Source organism: Zalophus californianus, chromosome 17 (genome assembly GCF_009762305.2).
Source record: "Zalophus californianus isolate mZalCal1 chromosome 17, mZalCal1.pri.v2, whole genome shotgun sequence".
Taxonomy (NCBI): domain Eukaryota; kingdom Metazoa; phylum Chordata; class Mammalia; order Carnivora; family Otariidae; genus Zalophus; species Zalophus californianus.
Window position 1 is genome coordinate 58821465 of NC_045611.1, and position 18100 is coordinate 58839564.

At 42.7% G+C, this 18100-nt stretch overlaps 1 protein-coding gene across 3 annotated transcripts; it reads left to right on the top strand.

Annotated features, from left to right (window-relative positions):
• The first annotated feature begins 1729 nt into the window (after positions 1-1729).
• ZNF805 (zinc finger protein 805) lies at positions 1730-17815 on the top strand. 3 transcript variants are annotated; one of them, XM_035724965.1, is made up of 5 exons: positions 3076-3164; positions 3288-3389; positions 3506-3632; positions 7655-7750; positions 12994-17815. In XM_035724965.1, the coding sequence occupies exons 3-5, from the start codon at positions 3599-3601 to the stop codon at positions 14604-14606; spliced, it is 1743 nt and encodes a 580-aa protein (XP_035580858.1). In that variant the 5' UTR covers positions 3076-3164; positions 3288-3389; positions 3506-3598; the 3' UTR covers positions 14607-17815. The 3 variants fall into 3 exon arrangements, with proteins under 3 accessions (XP_035580857.1, XP_035580858.1, XP_035580856.1); XM_035724964.1 differs by lacking the exons at positions 3076-3164; positions 3288-3389 and adding an exon at positions 1730-2020; XM_035724963.1 differs by lacking the exon at positions 3288-3389 and having other exon boundaries at positions 3084-3164.
• The last annotated feature ends 285 nt before the right edge of the window (positions 17816-18100 follow it).

Below are 18100 nucleotides of genomic sequence, written 5' to 3' on the forward strand. Positions count from 1 at the left end.
AAAGTCTCCAATAGCTACACAGTTTTCCTCACCACTGATTCCGGACATTGTGCCGCCCATGACACAGAATATAAAAATCTTAACTTTGATATCTGACATACATCCTACCTTCAAACCATTTAATTTAACCGTGTCAACCCCATGTGAAAAGAAGAATGTCTTTTCCAATTTGGTCAAATTACTATGCTCAGTGGTGGATCACACTGTTCCGTGTGCTAATTAAGCCACACTTCTCCACAACCTCCTTTTATAAACAGCATCTTCTAGGAAATTAACTGCATCTTAATCCTTGATTCAATCACTATGCTTTTCTCCACTTTTTAAAATTTTTTTTTTAGTTTTTATTCAAATTTCAGCTAACATACAGTGTAATATTAGTTTCAGGCGTACAATATAGCGATTCAACACTTGCATACATAACCCAATGCTCATCAAAAGTGCACTCCTTAATCCCCATCACCTACTGAACCCATGCCCCCATCCACCTGTCCTCTGGCAACCATCAGTTTGTTCTCTATAGTGAATAGTGTTTCTTAGTTTTCCTCTTTATCCCCCCCATGATCGTTTGTTTTGGTTCTTAAATTCCACATCTGAGTGAAATCATATGGTATTTGTCTTTCTCTGACTTACTTTGCTTAGGATAATACACTCCAGCTCCATCCATGTCGTTACAAATGGCAAAATTTCATTCTTTCTCGTGGCTGAGTAATATTCCACAAAATAAATCTCTTGGCATTTTCTGCATACTGTTTCCATTTTCATAACCGTATGGATTCTCAATTCATTAGAAGTGAGATTTTATTCTCTCACTTTCATAGTCATGAGAAGAAAACTAAGTAAGTCACTGATGGTGACTTGTAAGATTTTGCCTAATATAAATCTGAAAGGAATGTTAGCATTCCTAACATTATTTTGTTGGTTTCTTGTCTGCAGCTACTTAATGCCGGCTTGGTTCAGGGTTCGCCCCTGTCCATGCCTTTCTCCATCTAGTCTCACCCTCGTGTTGCCTTGAGATGGCAGCATCTGCTAACAATGCCCGAAATTTCCGTATCCACGCACGACCCCTCTGCCGGCGCTCAGACACAGCTGGAAGTGCCCATGCTCCAGACTGGAGTCCCGACCTGCCCCCAGCCTCGCTCGGGTGCGGCCTCCCCAGCTCAGAGGCTCGCACAGCGCTCCTCGGGCTCCCGGGGCCGCCTCCACGCGTCAAGGCCCCGCAGCACGTGGCGCTGGACCAGAGGCGGCCCAAGAGGGGCCGTGCGGTGCGCGTGCGCCGCGTCGCAGCGGGCTTCCTGCGTCCCGGTCTCGGCGGTTACGTCACCGCTCGAGCGTCCGTCTTCGCTCCAGGACGATCGCCAGGAGGAGAGGCGCACGGGGGAGCTCACCAGCCGAGCCGAGAAGCCGGTTACGGGACCTGGCACGTGCCCTGACCCCGGTCGGAAGCCCCCGCTCCCTGAGCCTCGACTTACCCGGGCATGAGAGGGACGGCCTCGCCCTTTCTCCTCGGTCCACCCCGCGTTGTGTTCGCTGTGAAGAGGCGGGTCTGACAGCGAACTCTGGGCCTGATAAGTCTTTTAGGACGAGGAAGACCGGTTCCGGAACACGTTCTTCTGCGGCTCGTTTGTAAAGCAAAAACTACATTGCCCAGAAGGCTGTGCACCGGGCGTCCGCTCGGGTGGGGGCGGGGCTTCCGGTCTCCTGGTGGAGGACGTCATTCGTGTGCGACGGTTCCGTCCACGCCAGCTGTGGGGAGGGGATCGCTGTTCTGTGACCCGCCTCCAGGGAAGCTCTGGGGAAAAAGAGCTGAAAGAAGGCTACCACTTGCCTCCGCGCCTTTGAAGGAGCCGTGAGTTACCCGGTGACCGGGGAGTGCGAAAGTCAGCCGAGGTCACCCCTCCCGGAGTAGGGGAGGGGTGGCGGTTGGCCGAGCCCGCGGGACTCGCCTGTGTCGCTGCCTCTCCGGGCCCCGCTCTGTGCACGGGGTCCCATGATGGCGGCGGCGTGGACGGACCCTGCGCAGGTGAGTGGACGATGTTTTGGGTATTGCTGCCTCTCTGCTGCGGAGGGGGCTCCTGGGCGGGCTGGAAGTCGAGAGAGGTGCGCGATTTCTCTTTGAGTTGTGTTTGTGTAAGACGAGCGGAGAAGGCTTGTCACTTTCTTGATCGCCAGCCTTAGAACAGAATTTACAGAGAGAGCCTGAATATACACGTGATCTGACAATTGGCAGACCGTATTTAAAAGTAGAGCTCTGACCCAAAACTTGGAGCTGCCGGCCCGGGAAACTAATCCCTTATCTACCGTTAGCGACCCAGGAAACCAGTGCGCTCTGTCCTATTTGGCCGGAAGCCAGATTACGAGCTCTAGTGACAGTCCGGGAAGCTAAACAGTGACTTCTCTAAGAGTCGGCCCCAAATAGCCACGATTTCATTAATTACTGATCCTCCCTAGTTTTCCCCCTACTTTCAACATAAGACCGATCAGAAAAAAACCTGTATCTGCACCCCTAACCAATCATATACGATGCTAGGGGAGTGCATGTCAGAGAGTTTTCATAATTTGGACATATATCACCTAGTAGCCAATGTGGAGGCCCCAGTTGACTTTTCTGTGTTTATCTATCTGTCCAAAATGTGCCCAGTGATGTGAGTTTATCTAGCACCAGAACTGAGTAATATTGCAGAGTTCCTATGTATGAACCAGTTAGTTTATTAGGAATTTCCAGGTGTTTAATTTAAATATTAACTTGAGAGCCCTGATAGAGGGGACAAAGCTAGAAAGCACAGAGATGTGGGCACTGCAGGTGCACATGAAAAACCGTGAGCCAGTGACTTGGAGCATTTAAATGACAGCTCTGCAGTAGTGGGGCTGTGTCCATCAGAGAGTGGAGTGGAGTAGCTGAGTTACTTATATTTAATTAGTGGGTTTGGTCACATGCAGGGATGTGGTCCTGCATGTGTTGGACATTTCACATTGCGGAAACTGTAGAATATGGTGAAGGGAAACATTAACAAGGCAAACTCCATAATGAAGTGTTTTTTTTAAGTCAAAAGACAACATTAGTGGAAACTTAAGATGACTTAAGAACTGGGGACTTATAGTCCCTTTAACCAGGATGTGAAGCCCTCAGCATGGGGCAGGCAGCTAGCAGGACCAGTGAGGCTCAGGTACTGCTGTTGTTACTGATACTGTTATTATCATATTCACTCATTCCTCTGACGTCCTAGAGCCCTTGCTGTCTGCATCTCCCAGTCCTCGCGTCATCTCCATTGTCTTGTGTGACCTTCCAGTGGCTCCCACGGAGAAAGCTTCTCCCTTAGACTCTACCGTAGTACATCCGAAGCATTGCCCACCTGCCCCTTGAGCCCAGCGCAGAGCTTAGCCCTCAGGAGGTACTTGGTGGTTTGAACCTTGATCACTCTGCGTCTTTACCAGGGATGTAGGGATGAGCTCTGATCACATCCAACAGCCCCAAGGCCAACGCTACTACCTCTGTTTGACTTTCCAGATATCTGTGACCTTCGATGATGTGGCCGTGACTTTTACCCAGGAGGAGTGGGGGCAGCTGGACCCGGCCCAGAGGACCCTGTACCAGGAGGTGATGCTGGAAAACTGTGGCCTTCTGGTGTCTCTGGGTGAGTCCTCCCCACTCCACCATGGGGGGACCTGCCACCTTCTTGTCAGAGCACCCTGTGGCTCCAGGCCTGGCTGGTCAAGAAGGCCTCTGGGTCCCCACCCCCACCCGCCCGCAGCTTCAGTCATTTTCTAGACTCATCTCTTTGGGCCTGCTCTCCTGTGTCTGTCTGGGCAAGAAACAGTTCCTCTTTGGCTCCTAGAAAGTAATGGAAGGAAAGGGGGGTGTTGTGCAGACCCAGAGGGAGGGTTTCCAGCTGGATCCTGTGAGGGACTGACAGAGGAACAGGGAACCACCACGATTATACCCTGGCTTCTGGTCTCTTGTCCTGGCTTCTCTCTCTGGCTCTCTCTGCTCATGTCACTGTATGCAGAAAGGTTTTTCCTCTGCCTCATCAGGTTGCGACAGGACTGGCCACCTGGTCCCTGCTCTTTCTGGCCCCCAGATTCCTGGTCTCCGCGTCTTTTTTCGTGTTTATGTTGTTCCTCTTTCTGTGTCTGCTGCTGGGCTGTGTGCGGTGTCCTTGGGGCAGGAATGGCCACCCGAGCCAGTGCTTCTCTGGACCTCTCACCCAGTGCCCAGCACAGACCGGCCTCCATCCGAGGTTCTGATTTCACATTCCAGAGAGGGAGCTGACTGCGTGAGCCTGATTGGCTCAAGTGTCCTTAGCAGGGCTGTGAGTGATGGGATGTTCTCCAAGAAGAGAGTGAGTCAGGCAGGGCCCCGGGAGGCCTTGGCCTTCAGTGCCAACAGGTGTTGTCCCAAACAACATGATCCCGGTTGTGGGGCTCCTTTGTGTCTGTGTGCCTTCGCGATTATCGCTTGTTTCGAGGGCCAACATCCTCTGCCAGTCCGAGAGAGAGGTTAGAGTAATACTTCTCAGCAGTTGGGATTTGTGCCCCCAGGAGACATTTGGCGATGTTTGCAGCCACTTTGGGTTGTCTGGCCTTGAGTGTAGGTGGTACTGGCGTCTAGTGGTTAGAGTCCAGAGATGCCGTAAACGTCCTTCGATGGACAAACCGCCCTCCTCAATGAAGGATTATCCCGCCTGCAGCATCCAGAGTGCCATGGTTGAGAAACACCAGCTTAGATGTTTCTCTGCTTGAGGAGAATGACCACAGCGCCATTCAACTTGAGGGAAAGGGCTATAAATCCAGAGCTTAGGATGAGACATGCCTGTTCTTAGAGGACTGGAATTATGTCTGTCAGTGAGAAGAGAAAAAGCAAAATTAGAGAAGTTGGCTAGATTAAATATTTCATAACAAAATGTTTCAAAATAAAAAGTCTGCTCTCTTTTCCTGCTGACCTCATCCGCCACCATCAGTGCTTTCCCTGAGCTCACTGTGCTCTGGCTGTGCTGGGCATCTAGTGATTTCCCCACGCCCGGCCCTGCCTCGGGCCTCTGCTTGCTGTTGTGTCCGCCTGGGGAGTGTCCGTGGGCATTTCAGCCTCTCTCGCGGTCACCCCTTCTGTGCAGAATCCCTGTCTCGCCAGCTGTGTCCTGCCCAGCGGAGCTCATGGCGGCCCCTCCCCCACCCCTCACTTGGTCTCGTCATCCTGGTGACCACTCTCTGTGCCAGTGGTTCTCATCCGGGGACGGTGTCGCCCCCCGCAGACGCTGGCCAGTGTCTGGAGATATTTTTGGTTGTCACAGGTGGGGTGGAGGTGGGACCGGCACCTAGTGGGGGGAGACCTGGAATGCTGCCAGCACGTCCTTACGACGCGCAGGACCGTTTCCTCCCTGTCTTCCCAACAAAGAATTACTTTGACCTAGGGGCGCCTGGGTGGCTCAGTCGTTAAGCGTCTGCCTTCGGCTCAGGTCATGATCCCTGGGTCCTGGGATCGAGCCCCGCGTCGGGCTCCCTGCTCCACGGGAAGCCCGCTTCTCCCTCTCTCACTGCCCCTGCTTGTGTTCCCTCTCTCGCTGTGTCTCTCTCTGTCAAATAAATAAACAAAATCTTAAAAAATATGTATATATTAAAAAGAATTATCTTGACCTAAATGTCAGTTGTATGGCGGTTGAGAAACCCTGTTTCAGAGGGCGCGTGGACACTTCATCAGCTGGCATGGAGGGACACCTGACATCATCACTGCATTATTTCTGCTCGCTCTTGTCTCCTGATTGTTGCTGCGGAAAAATCTGGGTTTAATGCTGAATCTTAACATCTCACCCCCTAATTGTTGCTAATTTCCCTTTTCAACAGAGTGAGCATGCAGCCCTGAGTAGGCAGCAGGAGCTCACTGGGAATTAAGATCGTTCTGATTTCATTGCTGTGTCTTCAGGGTGACCTGCCATCAAGGCCAGTGATTCCGGTTTCCACTTACTAGAGTGATAATAGATTCCCTTGTTGAAGGAATCTAGGAAAAATAAAAGTGGGTCACTTTTAGGAAAAGTGATTAATAATAGTCACAGCCTGCTCAGGTCCTTGGAGCACTGTCGCAAGCCCTCTTCCTGCTCCGCCCATATAATCTCATGGCCTCCCAGTGCTCAGGAAATCAGGAAGTCTCGGCCACTGTAGTGAGTCCCCCATATAGCTTAATTTACTCAGTATGGAACATACTTCATTTTTTTTAAGATTTTACTTATTTATTTGACAGAGCAAGAGAGGGAACACAAGCAGGGGGAGAGGGAGAGGGAGAAGCAGGCTTCTCGCTGAGCAGGGAGCCCGACGTAGGGCTCGATCCCAGGACCCTGGGATCATGACCTGAGCCGAAGGCAGCTGCTTAACGACTGAGCCACCCAGGTGCCCCAGAACATACTTCATTTTATGAAGCTGTTCTCTGGTTTTTTTTTTTCCTTGTAGTAAAAATCCTTTTTATGTTTAATGTTGTTGACAGTGTACAGTATTTGATGTTTCTGTAAATGTCTGTCTGGGACCATATCACTATGTAGGATTTTCAGTTATTTCTTAGTAGTTATGAAATGCTGAAGTCTGGAGTCCCTAAGTCTGTCCCTCCCCAGGCCCCTGTTCTCTGAGGATGAATCTTCATGCTCATGTCCCTACCTCACCACCACGCTCCACTTGGTCTGAGGCTGCTGGCCACATACAAGGGTGTTTGCTGTTTCCTCCTTAGTGTCGTGTTTAGGAGACAAAGGTCCAGAGCCAGATCCTTGATGTTCAGTCCTAGCTCTGCTCCTTAAAAACTGTGGCTACAGGCAAGTTACTGAACCTGTCTGCCTGGGTGTGCTCACTGGTAAATTGCGTTAATATATACTTTAGTATATACTTCCTGGGACTGTAGCAAGGATAAATGGGTAACTTAAGAACAGGATTCAGAACAATGCGTGGTGTGACCAGCTTGTGTGCAGGCTAGCAGTTGAGAATTTCGCTGCCAACACTGTGTTTCTCTCATCATGATCTTCATCATCCTTATGGATGGTGGACTCAGCACCTCTGGAACAATGAAGTGTAGCTTTGTGGTAAAACAGCATAGAGAGCTAGACCTGGGTTTCCATTTTGGCTCAGCAATTCACCAGTTCTTTGCTCTTTGGCAGATCACATTATCTGCCCGAGCCTTGGTTTTTTCATCTACAAAGTGGTGCTGATTACAGTATGTACTTGCTGAAGGTGCTGTGAGGAAATCCTAAGATAGAATCCTCATTTTGTCTGTGGCCTATAAGAACGATACAAAATTGTGCTTAGGATCTAGAAAGCTAGATCAATGAAGGCAAATACCTTGTTTTGAATGAATAAGTATTTTAAATGTGTAAGTTGTAATTTATTTCAATTTTGAAATGATATGCATTTAAGTTGCTTGACACAGTACCTTATGATTATGGTTATTTATGATTACAGTTTGTATTTATATTATGATATTTATGACTGTATATATTGTTTTTTTACTTATTGTGAGGAAAATAACTCCCTGGCAGTATGGCATGCCTTTCGTTTCTGGGTTTGCATGTTAGCATTTTGTGTGGATGGGAGAAGTTTTATTCCAAGATCTTGTTTACAGACTAGATTGAAGGATTTTATTTTTTTCACAAAAATCCTAGCGTCTTCTTTCTTTTTCTGTGAACAGGATGTCCTGTTCCTAGACCTGAGCTGATCTACCAGCTGCAGCACGGGCAGGAGCTGTGGACGTGGAAGAGAGACCTGTCTCAAAGCGCCTATCCAGGTAGGAGCCAAGATGTGGGCAGGTGGGAGACCCTGCAGGCTCGAGACCAGGAGGAGACCACTGGCCCTGGTTCCCTGGGGAAGCTTCTTGTTCTGGCCTCTCTGGGGGTTTGGAAGGCACGGAGCCCTTTGACCCGAAGTCAGCATGCCTGGCAAGGTACCCAGAATGTTGCTCACTCCTTCCACCTCCCAAGTTTCAGTGAATGGTCCTGCCACCCAAGCAGGTTAGAGACTGGGTACGGCCTCAGAGAATTCCTCACACCGCCACCTCCCTCAGCCCCCACATCCGGCCATGCCCCAGTCCTGTGCGTTTCACATCTCGTACATCTCCTGAATCCCATCACTTGCACCACCTTCCTCAGACCCGTCCCCAAGCTCAGTGCACGCTCCCATCCTCTTTTCTCTGGGGGATGCTACTAGTCTCCTCACCGGCCTCTGTATCTGCTGGTGCCTCTAGTCAGCTCTGTGTCCTGCATGAGCTACTCCAGGAGCTCAGACTTTGTTCCAGGTGGTTACCACTTCCCCAGCCGTGGATGTCTCAGCATATGACCCCTGAGGTGTCAGTGGGTCTTTGCGTTGAAAGTAAAGTCCGCCTCCTCCATTGCTTGATCCTCGACCCTACCGCACTTGCTCAGGCTCCGGTGTCTGCAGCTTCCCCTTCCATCTTGAGGGAGAGGTCTTGCCTCTGGCCTTGGCCAGTTCCTGAACCAGAGTCTAGAGCACACCTTTTCAGGAAGATGTTTTCTTCATTCATATTGTTTGTTTTGTAATGTAATGTCATCCTTTCTCTACTCAACATAAAAATAGACTCAAATTCCTTTAGCTGAAGAAAATCAATAAATTCCTGTCTCACATCATAATCATCTACTCTGTGTACATTCAGTTATTCACATGTTTTGACTCTCATACGTGGTGCTGCCAGGAGCAGTCCTGTATCAGTCATCCCCTTGCACATGATTACGGTGTCTTTGGTGTTTCTTGGAGTGAAATTATTGGTTTATAGGCTATGCAAGCTTCCAAGTTTACTGGATAATTGCCATTGTGTTAAAGGACATGTACCAATTTACACTTTCCCCGGGAAAGCGTGGAGGTTCCTTCAACCTATACTTTGCCCAATACTTGATACTCTAAGGCTCCTCAATCGTTGACAAAACTCTGTCCAATGTTTGGTACTCTCAAGTATTAAGCTGACAAAACTGTATCTTATGGTCTTGGTTTGCTTTTCCTTCATTGCTGAAGAGCTTTAGCACCTGATCATATGATTATTGGTCAGCCTATATTTTCTCCTTTGAAATGTCATTTCATGATAATTACCTATTTTTCTCTTAACTGGTTTGCATTTTCTTTTTGATTTGTAGGGATTCTTTGTATATTCCTTCTGTTACTTTTTGTGTGTGTTAAAATATTCATAGCATAAAACAACATTTTATTCATTTTTAAGTGTACAGTTGAGTGATATTAAATACATTCGTAATACCGTGCAGTTATCACCACCATCCATCTCCAAAGCTCTTCATTGTGTAAGATTGAAACTCTACCCATTACACAGTAACCCCCCCATCTCTGTGCCCCAGGCCCTGGCAACCACAATTTTACTTTCTGTGTCTATGATTTTGACTAAGTACTTCATATTAGTGGAATGATGCAGTATTTGGGTGTGTGTCTTTATGACTGGCTTGTTTCACTTAGCATAATGTCCTCAAGGTTTATCCATGTGGTAGCATGTGTCAAAATTTCCTTCCTTTTTCAGGCTCGACAATATTCCACATATCACACTTTGCTATCCATTCATCCCTCAATGGACACTTGGGTTGCTTCCATGTTTTACCTATTGTGAATAATATTGCTGTGAACATGGGTGTACAAACATCTTTGAGAACCTGATTTCAATTCTTTTGGGAATATAACAAGAAATGAATGAAATTACTTGATCATCTCTTAATTCCATTTTTAATTTTTTGAGGAGCTGCCATACTGTCTCAGCAGAGACTATATCATTTTGCAATCCCACCAACGGTGCACAAGAGTTCCCACTGTTCTATATCCTCCAGTATTTGTTATTTTCTGATCTTCTGATAGCCATCCTAATGGATGTGAGAGGATACCTCATTGTAGTTTTGATTTGCATTTCGCTAATGGTTAGTGATGTCGAACACCTTGTGCTTATTGACGGTTTGTATGTCATCTTTGATGAAATGTCTATTCAAGTCTTTTGCCCATTTCTGTATTGTGATTTTTTGTTGTTGAGTTTTAGTTCTCTATATATTCTGGATATTAATCCCTTACTGGATATATGATTTGCAAATATGTTCTCCCATTCTTGGGGTTATTGCCTTGCTCTGTTGATAGTATCTTGATGCACAGTTTTTTAATTTTTATGACTCCAATTTGTTTATTTTTTCTTTTGTTGCTGATGGCTTTGGTGTCATATCTAAGAAGTCATTGCCAAATCCAGTGCCATAGAGGTTTTGCTCCGTGTTTTCTAAGAATCTTGTATTTTAGGTCTTACATTTGGGTCTTTGATCCTATTTGAGTTCATTTTTGCATATGATGTTAGATAGATAAGGGTTCAGTTTTATTCTTTGTCATGTAAATACCTAGTTTTCCCAGCACCATTTGTTGTAAACACTGTCTTTTTGTCTGTTGAATGGTCTTGGCAACCCTTGTCAAAAATGATTTGATGATAGGGCGCTTGGGTGGCTCAGATGGTTAAGCATCTGCCTTCAGCTCAGGTCATGATCCCAGGGTCCTGGGATCGAGTGCCGCATCGGGCTCCCTGCTCATTGGGAGCCTGCTTCTCCCTCTGCCTCTCTCTCTCTCTCTCTCTCTGTCTCTCATGAATAAATAAATAAAATCTTTAAAAAAAATGATTTGATGATATACGTTAGAGGTCATTGCTGGGTTGTCAATTATATTACCTTGGTCTATATGTCTTATCTTTATGCCAGTGCCACACTATTTTGATTTCTGTAGTTTTGTTTTGTTTTGTTTTGTTTTTTGATTACTGTAGTTTTGTGGTAAGTAAGAGTTTTGGTTATTCAGGGTCCGTTCTGATACCATATGGATGTTACCATGGTTTTTAATATTTCTACAAAAAATGTCTTTGGGATTTTGATAGGGAGTGCACTGAATCTGTAGAACACTTTAGGGAGTATCAATATCTTAACAATATTAAGAGTTCTAATCCATGACCATGGTATGTGTTTCCATTTATTTACATCTTTAATTTCTTCTAGCAACGTTTTATTGTTTTCATTGTCTTCATCTTTTACCTTGTTGTTTAGGTCTAACTCCTAAGTACTTCATTCTTTTTGATGCTGTTATGAGTGTACCTATTTTTGTAATTTCATTTTCAGATTGTTTATTATTAGTGTATAAAAATTCAACTGATTTTTCTGTGTTGACTTTGTATCCTGCTATTTTTTTTTAAAGATTTTTTATTTTTTTATTTGACAGAGAGAGACAGCAAGAGAGGAAACACAAGTAGGGGGAGTGGGAGAGGGAGAAATAGGCTCCCTGCTCATGCAGGGCTCGATCCCAGGATCCTGGGATCATGACCTGAGCCAAAGGCAGTTGCTTAACCAACTGAGCCACCCAGGCGCCCAAAACTAATGACTCTTTTAAATGCATTAGTCTTTCGAATTATGTAGAAACTACATGTGGAGTTATAACCTGAAGTTACAGTAACATTAGCTTTTAGATTAGTATAGTTTTTTTTTAATTAGTCCCCTAAATCATGTAAAAACTTTTGTAAAAAAACAAAAAGTAGAGTTATAAGCCATTGTTAAAATAATACCTTTATAATTGTTCATATATTTACTTTTATTGAGATTTTTTATTTTTTTATATGGCTTTGAATTACTGTCTAGTGTCGTTTCATTTCACCCTGCAAGATTTCCTTGAGAATTTCTTGCAAGGCAGGTCCAGTGGTAACAGACTTCCTCGGGTTTTACATATGGAACTGTCTTAATTTATTCCTCTTAAAGGACACTTTTGCCTCTTGGTTGACAGTTTTTTTTCTTTTACCCTCGAATATATTGACCCACTGTTTTCTGGCCTCCCAAGTTTCTGATGAGAACTCTGCTTGTAATCTTACTGAGAATTTCTTTTTGTGACAAGTTGCCTCAAGCTTGCTATCAAGATACTCTGTTTATCTTTGGGTTTCAAAGGTTTGATTTTAAGTTTTATTGGTGTGAATCTATTTTAGTTCATCTTTCTTGGAGTACACTGATCTTTTTGGATATTTATTATTGATGTCTCCATCAAATTTGGGATATTTTCAGCCACTTGTTAAAATATTTTCTTTTACCCTTTCTCTTTCTGATAAATCCCACAATGAGTATATTGGTTCTCTTACTGGTGTATCACAGGTCCATTGGGGTATGTTCACTTTTCTTAAATCTCCCCCCTCCCCTGTGGACATAATTTTCATTTTCTGTATTTAAGTATGCTGAGTCTTTCTTCATCCTACTGAAATCTTCCTTTGAATCCTTGCAGTGAATTTTTCATTTCAGTTATTATACTTTTCTTTTTGGTTTCTTTTTAGGTTTCTAGCTCTTTGTTGATATTTCCATTTTGTTTATACATAGTTTTCTTTTTTTTTTTTAAATATACATAGTTTTCTTGACTTTCTCCATATCTTACTTTAGCTCCTTGAGCTTCTTCAACGTGGTGTTGTAAAGTCATGTCCAATATGTCTGCATCAGGTGTTTTTTGGAACAGTTTTTGGAGGGGTTCCTTACGTGCCAATACAAAGTATTGGCAACCTAGGAATTTCACCTAGCTTGAGGGTCCAGAGTTTTATTTACTGTCATTACATAAGCACAGTTGATTGAGTCATTTCCTACATGACTGTGTCCAGAGACCTAGTTGCTACCTTATAGCTCGAAGCACCAACCCTCTAATTACATGTCATGCATTGCCCTCAGTCATCTTTTAAGCATGAACTCTCAGGGTCCCAAATGAGTTACCTATTTGCATAAATATCCAGTCTGGAATTGACTGTGTCTCCTCTCCTGCACTTCATCTTCTAACCCAACCACTCCCCCAGGTCTCCCTTTCATGGTGTCAGTAGTCCTAGGACTCTTGGGAAAAAAAAGACATTGTTATCCTGGGATTCAGAGGTAGCAAGACACAGAGACACTATTTTCATCTTCATTTTTTTCTCTTCATTTCACTGAAATGCTCATTTTTTTCTATGTTGGCATTACGAACAGACCTTTTTGTGTATTGGATTTCTTTCAGGTGACAAAGGAAAACCCAAGACCACAGAATCTACTGCTAGTGAGCCAGCCCTGTCTGAGGGAGTCTCCTTCCAGGAACAACTAACACAAGGAGTTCCAGGGATCACCCAGGTGGGCCGAACTAAGGATCAGGATGGGTCATTGGAAATGCAAGAGGGACACTTGATACCAGAGATAGACACCCAGAAGGAGAAACTCCCTGGGAAATCAAGCTCTGAACATGGCAACATAGGGACAGCTGATAATGTGTGTTCAGGGATTGTAAAGGAGCCAGTCCCTTTGGGAAGTGCTGTCCATGACCATGACTCATGTGGGTCAGGTAAAGATTCTGTGATTCAGGAAGAAGAAAATATCTTTAAATGCAATGAATGTGGGAAAGTTTTTAACAAGAAACGCCTCCTTGCTCGACATGAGAGGATTCACTCTGGAGTGAAGCCCTATGAATGTACCGAGTGTGGGAAAACTTTTAGTAAAAGCACTTATCTCCTTCAACACCACATGGTCCACACAGGGGAGAAGCCCTATAAGTGTATGGAGTGTGGGAAAGCCTTCAACCGTAAGTCACACCTTACACAGCACCAGAGGATTCATAGTGGCGAGAAGCCTTATAAGTGCAATGAATGTGGAAAGGCCTTTACCCATCGCTCCACTTTTGTCTTGCATAACAGGAGCCACACTGGAGAAAAACCCTTTGTATGCAAAGAATGTGGAAAAGCCTTCCGAGATAGGCCAGGTTTCATTCGTCACTACATCATCCACAGTGGCGAGAATCCCTATGAATGCTTTGAGTGTGGCAAGGTATTTAAACACAGGTCATACCTCATGTGGCACCAGCAGACTCACACTGGGGAGAAGCCCTATGAGTGCAGTGAGTGTGGGAAAGCCTTCTGTGAGAGTGCAGCCCTCATTCACCACTACGTCATCCACACTGGGGAGAAGCCCTTTGAGTGCCTAGAGTGTGGGAAGGCCTTCAACCACAGGTCATACCTCAAGAGGCACCAGAGGATTCACACTGGGGAGAAACCCTATGTGTGCAGCGAGTGTGGAAAGGCCTTCACCCACTGCTCTACTTTCATCTTGCATAAAAGGGCCCACACTGGAGAAAAACCTTTTGAGTGCAAAGAATGTGGGAAAGCCTTTAGCAATCGTGCAGACCTCATTCGACACTTCAGCATCCACACTGGAGAGAAGCCCTATGAGTGCATGGAGTGTGGGAAGGCCTTCAACCGCCGTTCAGGGCTCACAAGGCACCAGCGGATTCACAGTGGAGAGAAGCCCTATGAATGCGTCGAGTGTGGGAAAACCTTCTGTTGGAGCACAAACCTCATTCGACACTCTATCATCCACACTGGAGAGAAGCCTTATGAGTGCAGTGAGTGTGGAAAAGCCTTCAGTCGCAGCTCATCCCTCACTCAGCATCAGAGGATTCATACTGGGAGAAACTCTGTCAGTGTAACAGAAGTGGGAAGACCCTTCACAAGTGGGCAGTCCTCAGTCAACCTCCAAGAGCTCCTACTGGGGAAGGACTTCTTGAATGTAACCACTGAGGAAACATCTTACTCAGAATCTGATCATTCATACCAAAGAGAAACCCCTCAGTTTCCTTCCCTATGAGAAACCCTTTTGTTGCAGGATATCATTTGTCATCTAAGGAGTCAGACTGGAAATTTACCCAGTCTAGAGCCTTATTCTACATCTGAGAATTCATCCAGGGGAGACCCAGTGGTTATATGCACATAGGAAAATCTCCAGCTACATCTCTTTCCTTAATTTACACTGCAGTATTACCTCAGGAATTTTTTTTTTTTTTTTTTTTTTTTTTTTTTTTTTTTTTTAAAGAAAGGAGAGACTTAGAAGAGAAAATGAACTGCAAACACAAACACATTTTCTTTCAGGCTTCCTTGCCAAGCCTTTGGCACTTTGTGTTGAATTCCCTAGTTTACTTGGCAGGAGAAGGGTTTTGTTTTAGAGGTGAAGGACCTAGACTTTTATGTGTCTTGTATATATATTCATTGCTGTCCAGTATCAAGAGAGTTAATTGAGGGCAGGTTTGGAAACTTCATGAACATCTTCTTTGTTCTAAAACATTGTCTCTGTTCTTAAGGAGCTTAATTTTTGTGAGAAATATAAAGGCTGGAGCCATCAAACACCTTTATGTTTGAGGAGATAAGAATACACATATGAATGGGTACATTTTATTGCACCAGTTAAAACTGTTTAAGGCTTTGATTTTTTTGAAAAAAATGAACCTTCATGTGGTTTTAAGGAGCTGATACTTAGACTTTTTCTTGGTCCTGTACTATTGGTTTACTTGATTGCTGTAATTAGATGGTAAATCTTCTAGTTGTGTAAAATAATTTCTCTCTCTTTATTCTTTTTATTTAAAACTGATTTAGCACTCATTACTTTGAATTTCCACATAAAGTTTTGGAGAAGCTTGTCTATTTTAATGAAAAACTCTTGAATTTCAGTAGAAATTGAGTTAAATTGTCAGATCAATTTGAGAATTGGGATCTTTACTGTGTTGAGTCTTCAGTTTATGAACACAGTATGTCTCTATGTTTATTTAAGTATTGCTTGATTTACTTCATCACTGTTTTGTAAATTTCAATAATAGGTCTTGCATGATTTTTATAAGGTTTATATCTAGGTGTTTTTTTTTTCTTTTATTATAAATGGCATTGATTTTAAACTTCAGTTTCCACACAAGTTTTGGTAGTGTGCAGAAATGTAATTAAAATTTGGATGTCATTTTTGTATCCTACAACTTTGCTGAACTCTAGGTATTTATTTGTTTGATTGAATGCTTGGGGTTAGAAAACAGAAATATCATCTACAGAAGAGACAGTTTTATTTCTTCTTTACCATCTGTATACCTAGTATTTTCTTGTCTGCTGTACTAGCTAGGATTTCCAATATGATGTTGAACAGTATTAGTAACTACTTGTCTGGTTTCTGATATTATGGGGAAAACATTCAGTTTTTCATCAAGTATGATGTTAGTATGAGGTTTTCTTTATAGAAGTTTCTTATCAAGTTTAGAAAGTTTCCCATATTCCTGGTTTGCTGTGGGGTTTTTTGGTTGTTGTTGTTATTATGAATGGGTGTTGAATTTTATCACATACTTTTTCTCTACCAATTGATATAATCTTGTTTTTTTTCTTAGCTTGTTGATATGATGTATTACATTGATTTGAGTTTTGAATGTGGAATCATCTTTGTGTTCTTGAAATAAGCCCTACTTGGTTTAGAGTATAATTATTTTTATATATTAAATTACAGTATTCAATATGCTAGTATGTTGTTGAGGAAGTTTTCCTCTAATTGGTAATGATACATAGTTTTCTTTCTTTCATTTGTTTTTGTTTGTTTGTTTTTTGTCTTTTGTTTGTTTCATACTGTCATTGGTTTTGGTGTCTAGGTGATAGTGGCCTCCCAATATATATTGGGAATATGCTTTTATTATGTGGAAAATAGTATATAGAATTGGTTTTATTTTTAATGTTTGGTAGCCAGTGAACCATTTATGCCTGGAGTTTTTTCTCCAGATGCTTTTTAATTATGTATTTATTTTATTTAATATGTATAGAACTGTTCAGAATATCTATTTCATATTGGATGAATTTTCATGGTTGTCCTTTTTAAGGAATTGTTCCATTTCATCTAAAGTTTCTTACTTGTTTCAAGTATTCCTTTATTATATTGTTTATGATGGAAGAATCTGTACTTATATCTCCTCTTAGATTCCTGATATTGGAAATGTGTCAATTCTCTTTTTATCTTTGTTAATCTTCTTAGATATTGATCATTTTTTTGTATCTTTTTAAAGAAGCAGCACTTTATGCCACTGTTTTTTCTCTGTTACCTTTTTGTTCCTAATTTCACTGATATCTGTATTGACCTGTTCTTCCATCTGCTTTGGTGGTATTTTCCTCTGTAATTTCTTACGATGGATGCTTAGATTACTGATTTGAGATCTTTTGCTTTTCTAATGTAAGCATTACATTCTATAAATTTTCCTCACAGCACTTTCCTCACAAGTTGTAATACATTTTAATTACATTTCATTTGGTTCTAAAAATTTCTTTATTCAAGACTTCCTCTCTAATCCATAAATTATTTAGAAGTATATTGTTTAATTTCCTAGTGTTGAGAGTATTTCATGCTTTTTGTTAATGACTTCTAACTTGTTTTATGTTTGATCTGGTTGTTTAAATTTGTTGAGGTTTGCTTTATGACCCAAAATATGGTCTATCTTGATGAATGTTGATAAGGTTGCTTGAAAAGAATGTATATTCTACTGTCATTGGATGGAGTTTGTATAAATGTCCCCATGATCATGTTGGTAGATGATGTTATTCAGATTTTCTTTATCCTTGCTGATTTTCTGTTTAGTATCGCTCTCAATAGCTGAGAGAGGGATTTTGAAGTCCTGCAGTATAATTTGGAATTGTCTGTTTCTCCTTTTAAGTTCTATCAGTTTTTGTTTTGAGTATTTTAAAGCTCTGTTGTAGGTTCATACACATTTAGGATTGCTCTATCACCTTGGTGTGTTGACTTTTCTTATCATTATGAAATGTCCCTTTTTGCCCCTGTAAATTTTCTTTGGGGTATACTTTAACTGATATTAATATAGTCACTATTGTATTTTGGGGGTAATATTTTGCAGGTTTTGGTTTATATTGTTCCGTAATTTTATTTTCAACCTTAGGTATATCATTACATTTGAAAGGAGTCCCCAGGAATAGCACATATTCAGGTCATGCTTTGTTTTTATCCATTTTGCTGATTTCTTTTTTAAATTGCTATTTTTAGACCATTTAAGTTTAAAATAATTACTGATACATTAGGGTTTAAGTTTGCCAGTTTATGATTTGGTTTTTCTTTGTTCCCTGTTTTATTTTTCCTCTGTTGTTTTGGGGTTTTATTTTTATTTTGTGTTTTGCCTTCCTGTGGGTTAATTTTTAGAATTCCATTTGATCTATAATGTTTTTTAGTTTATCTCTTTGTATTTTAGTAGTTATTTTAGGTATTGTTTTATACACATATAATTTATCACGACCTATGGTATCAACACGTTAGCACTTTGATATGTAGAAATCTTACTT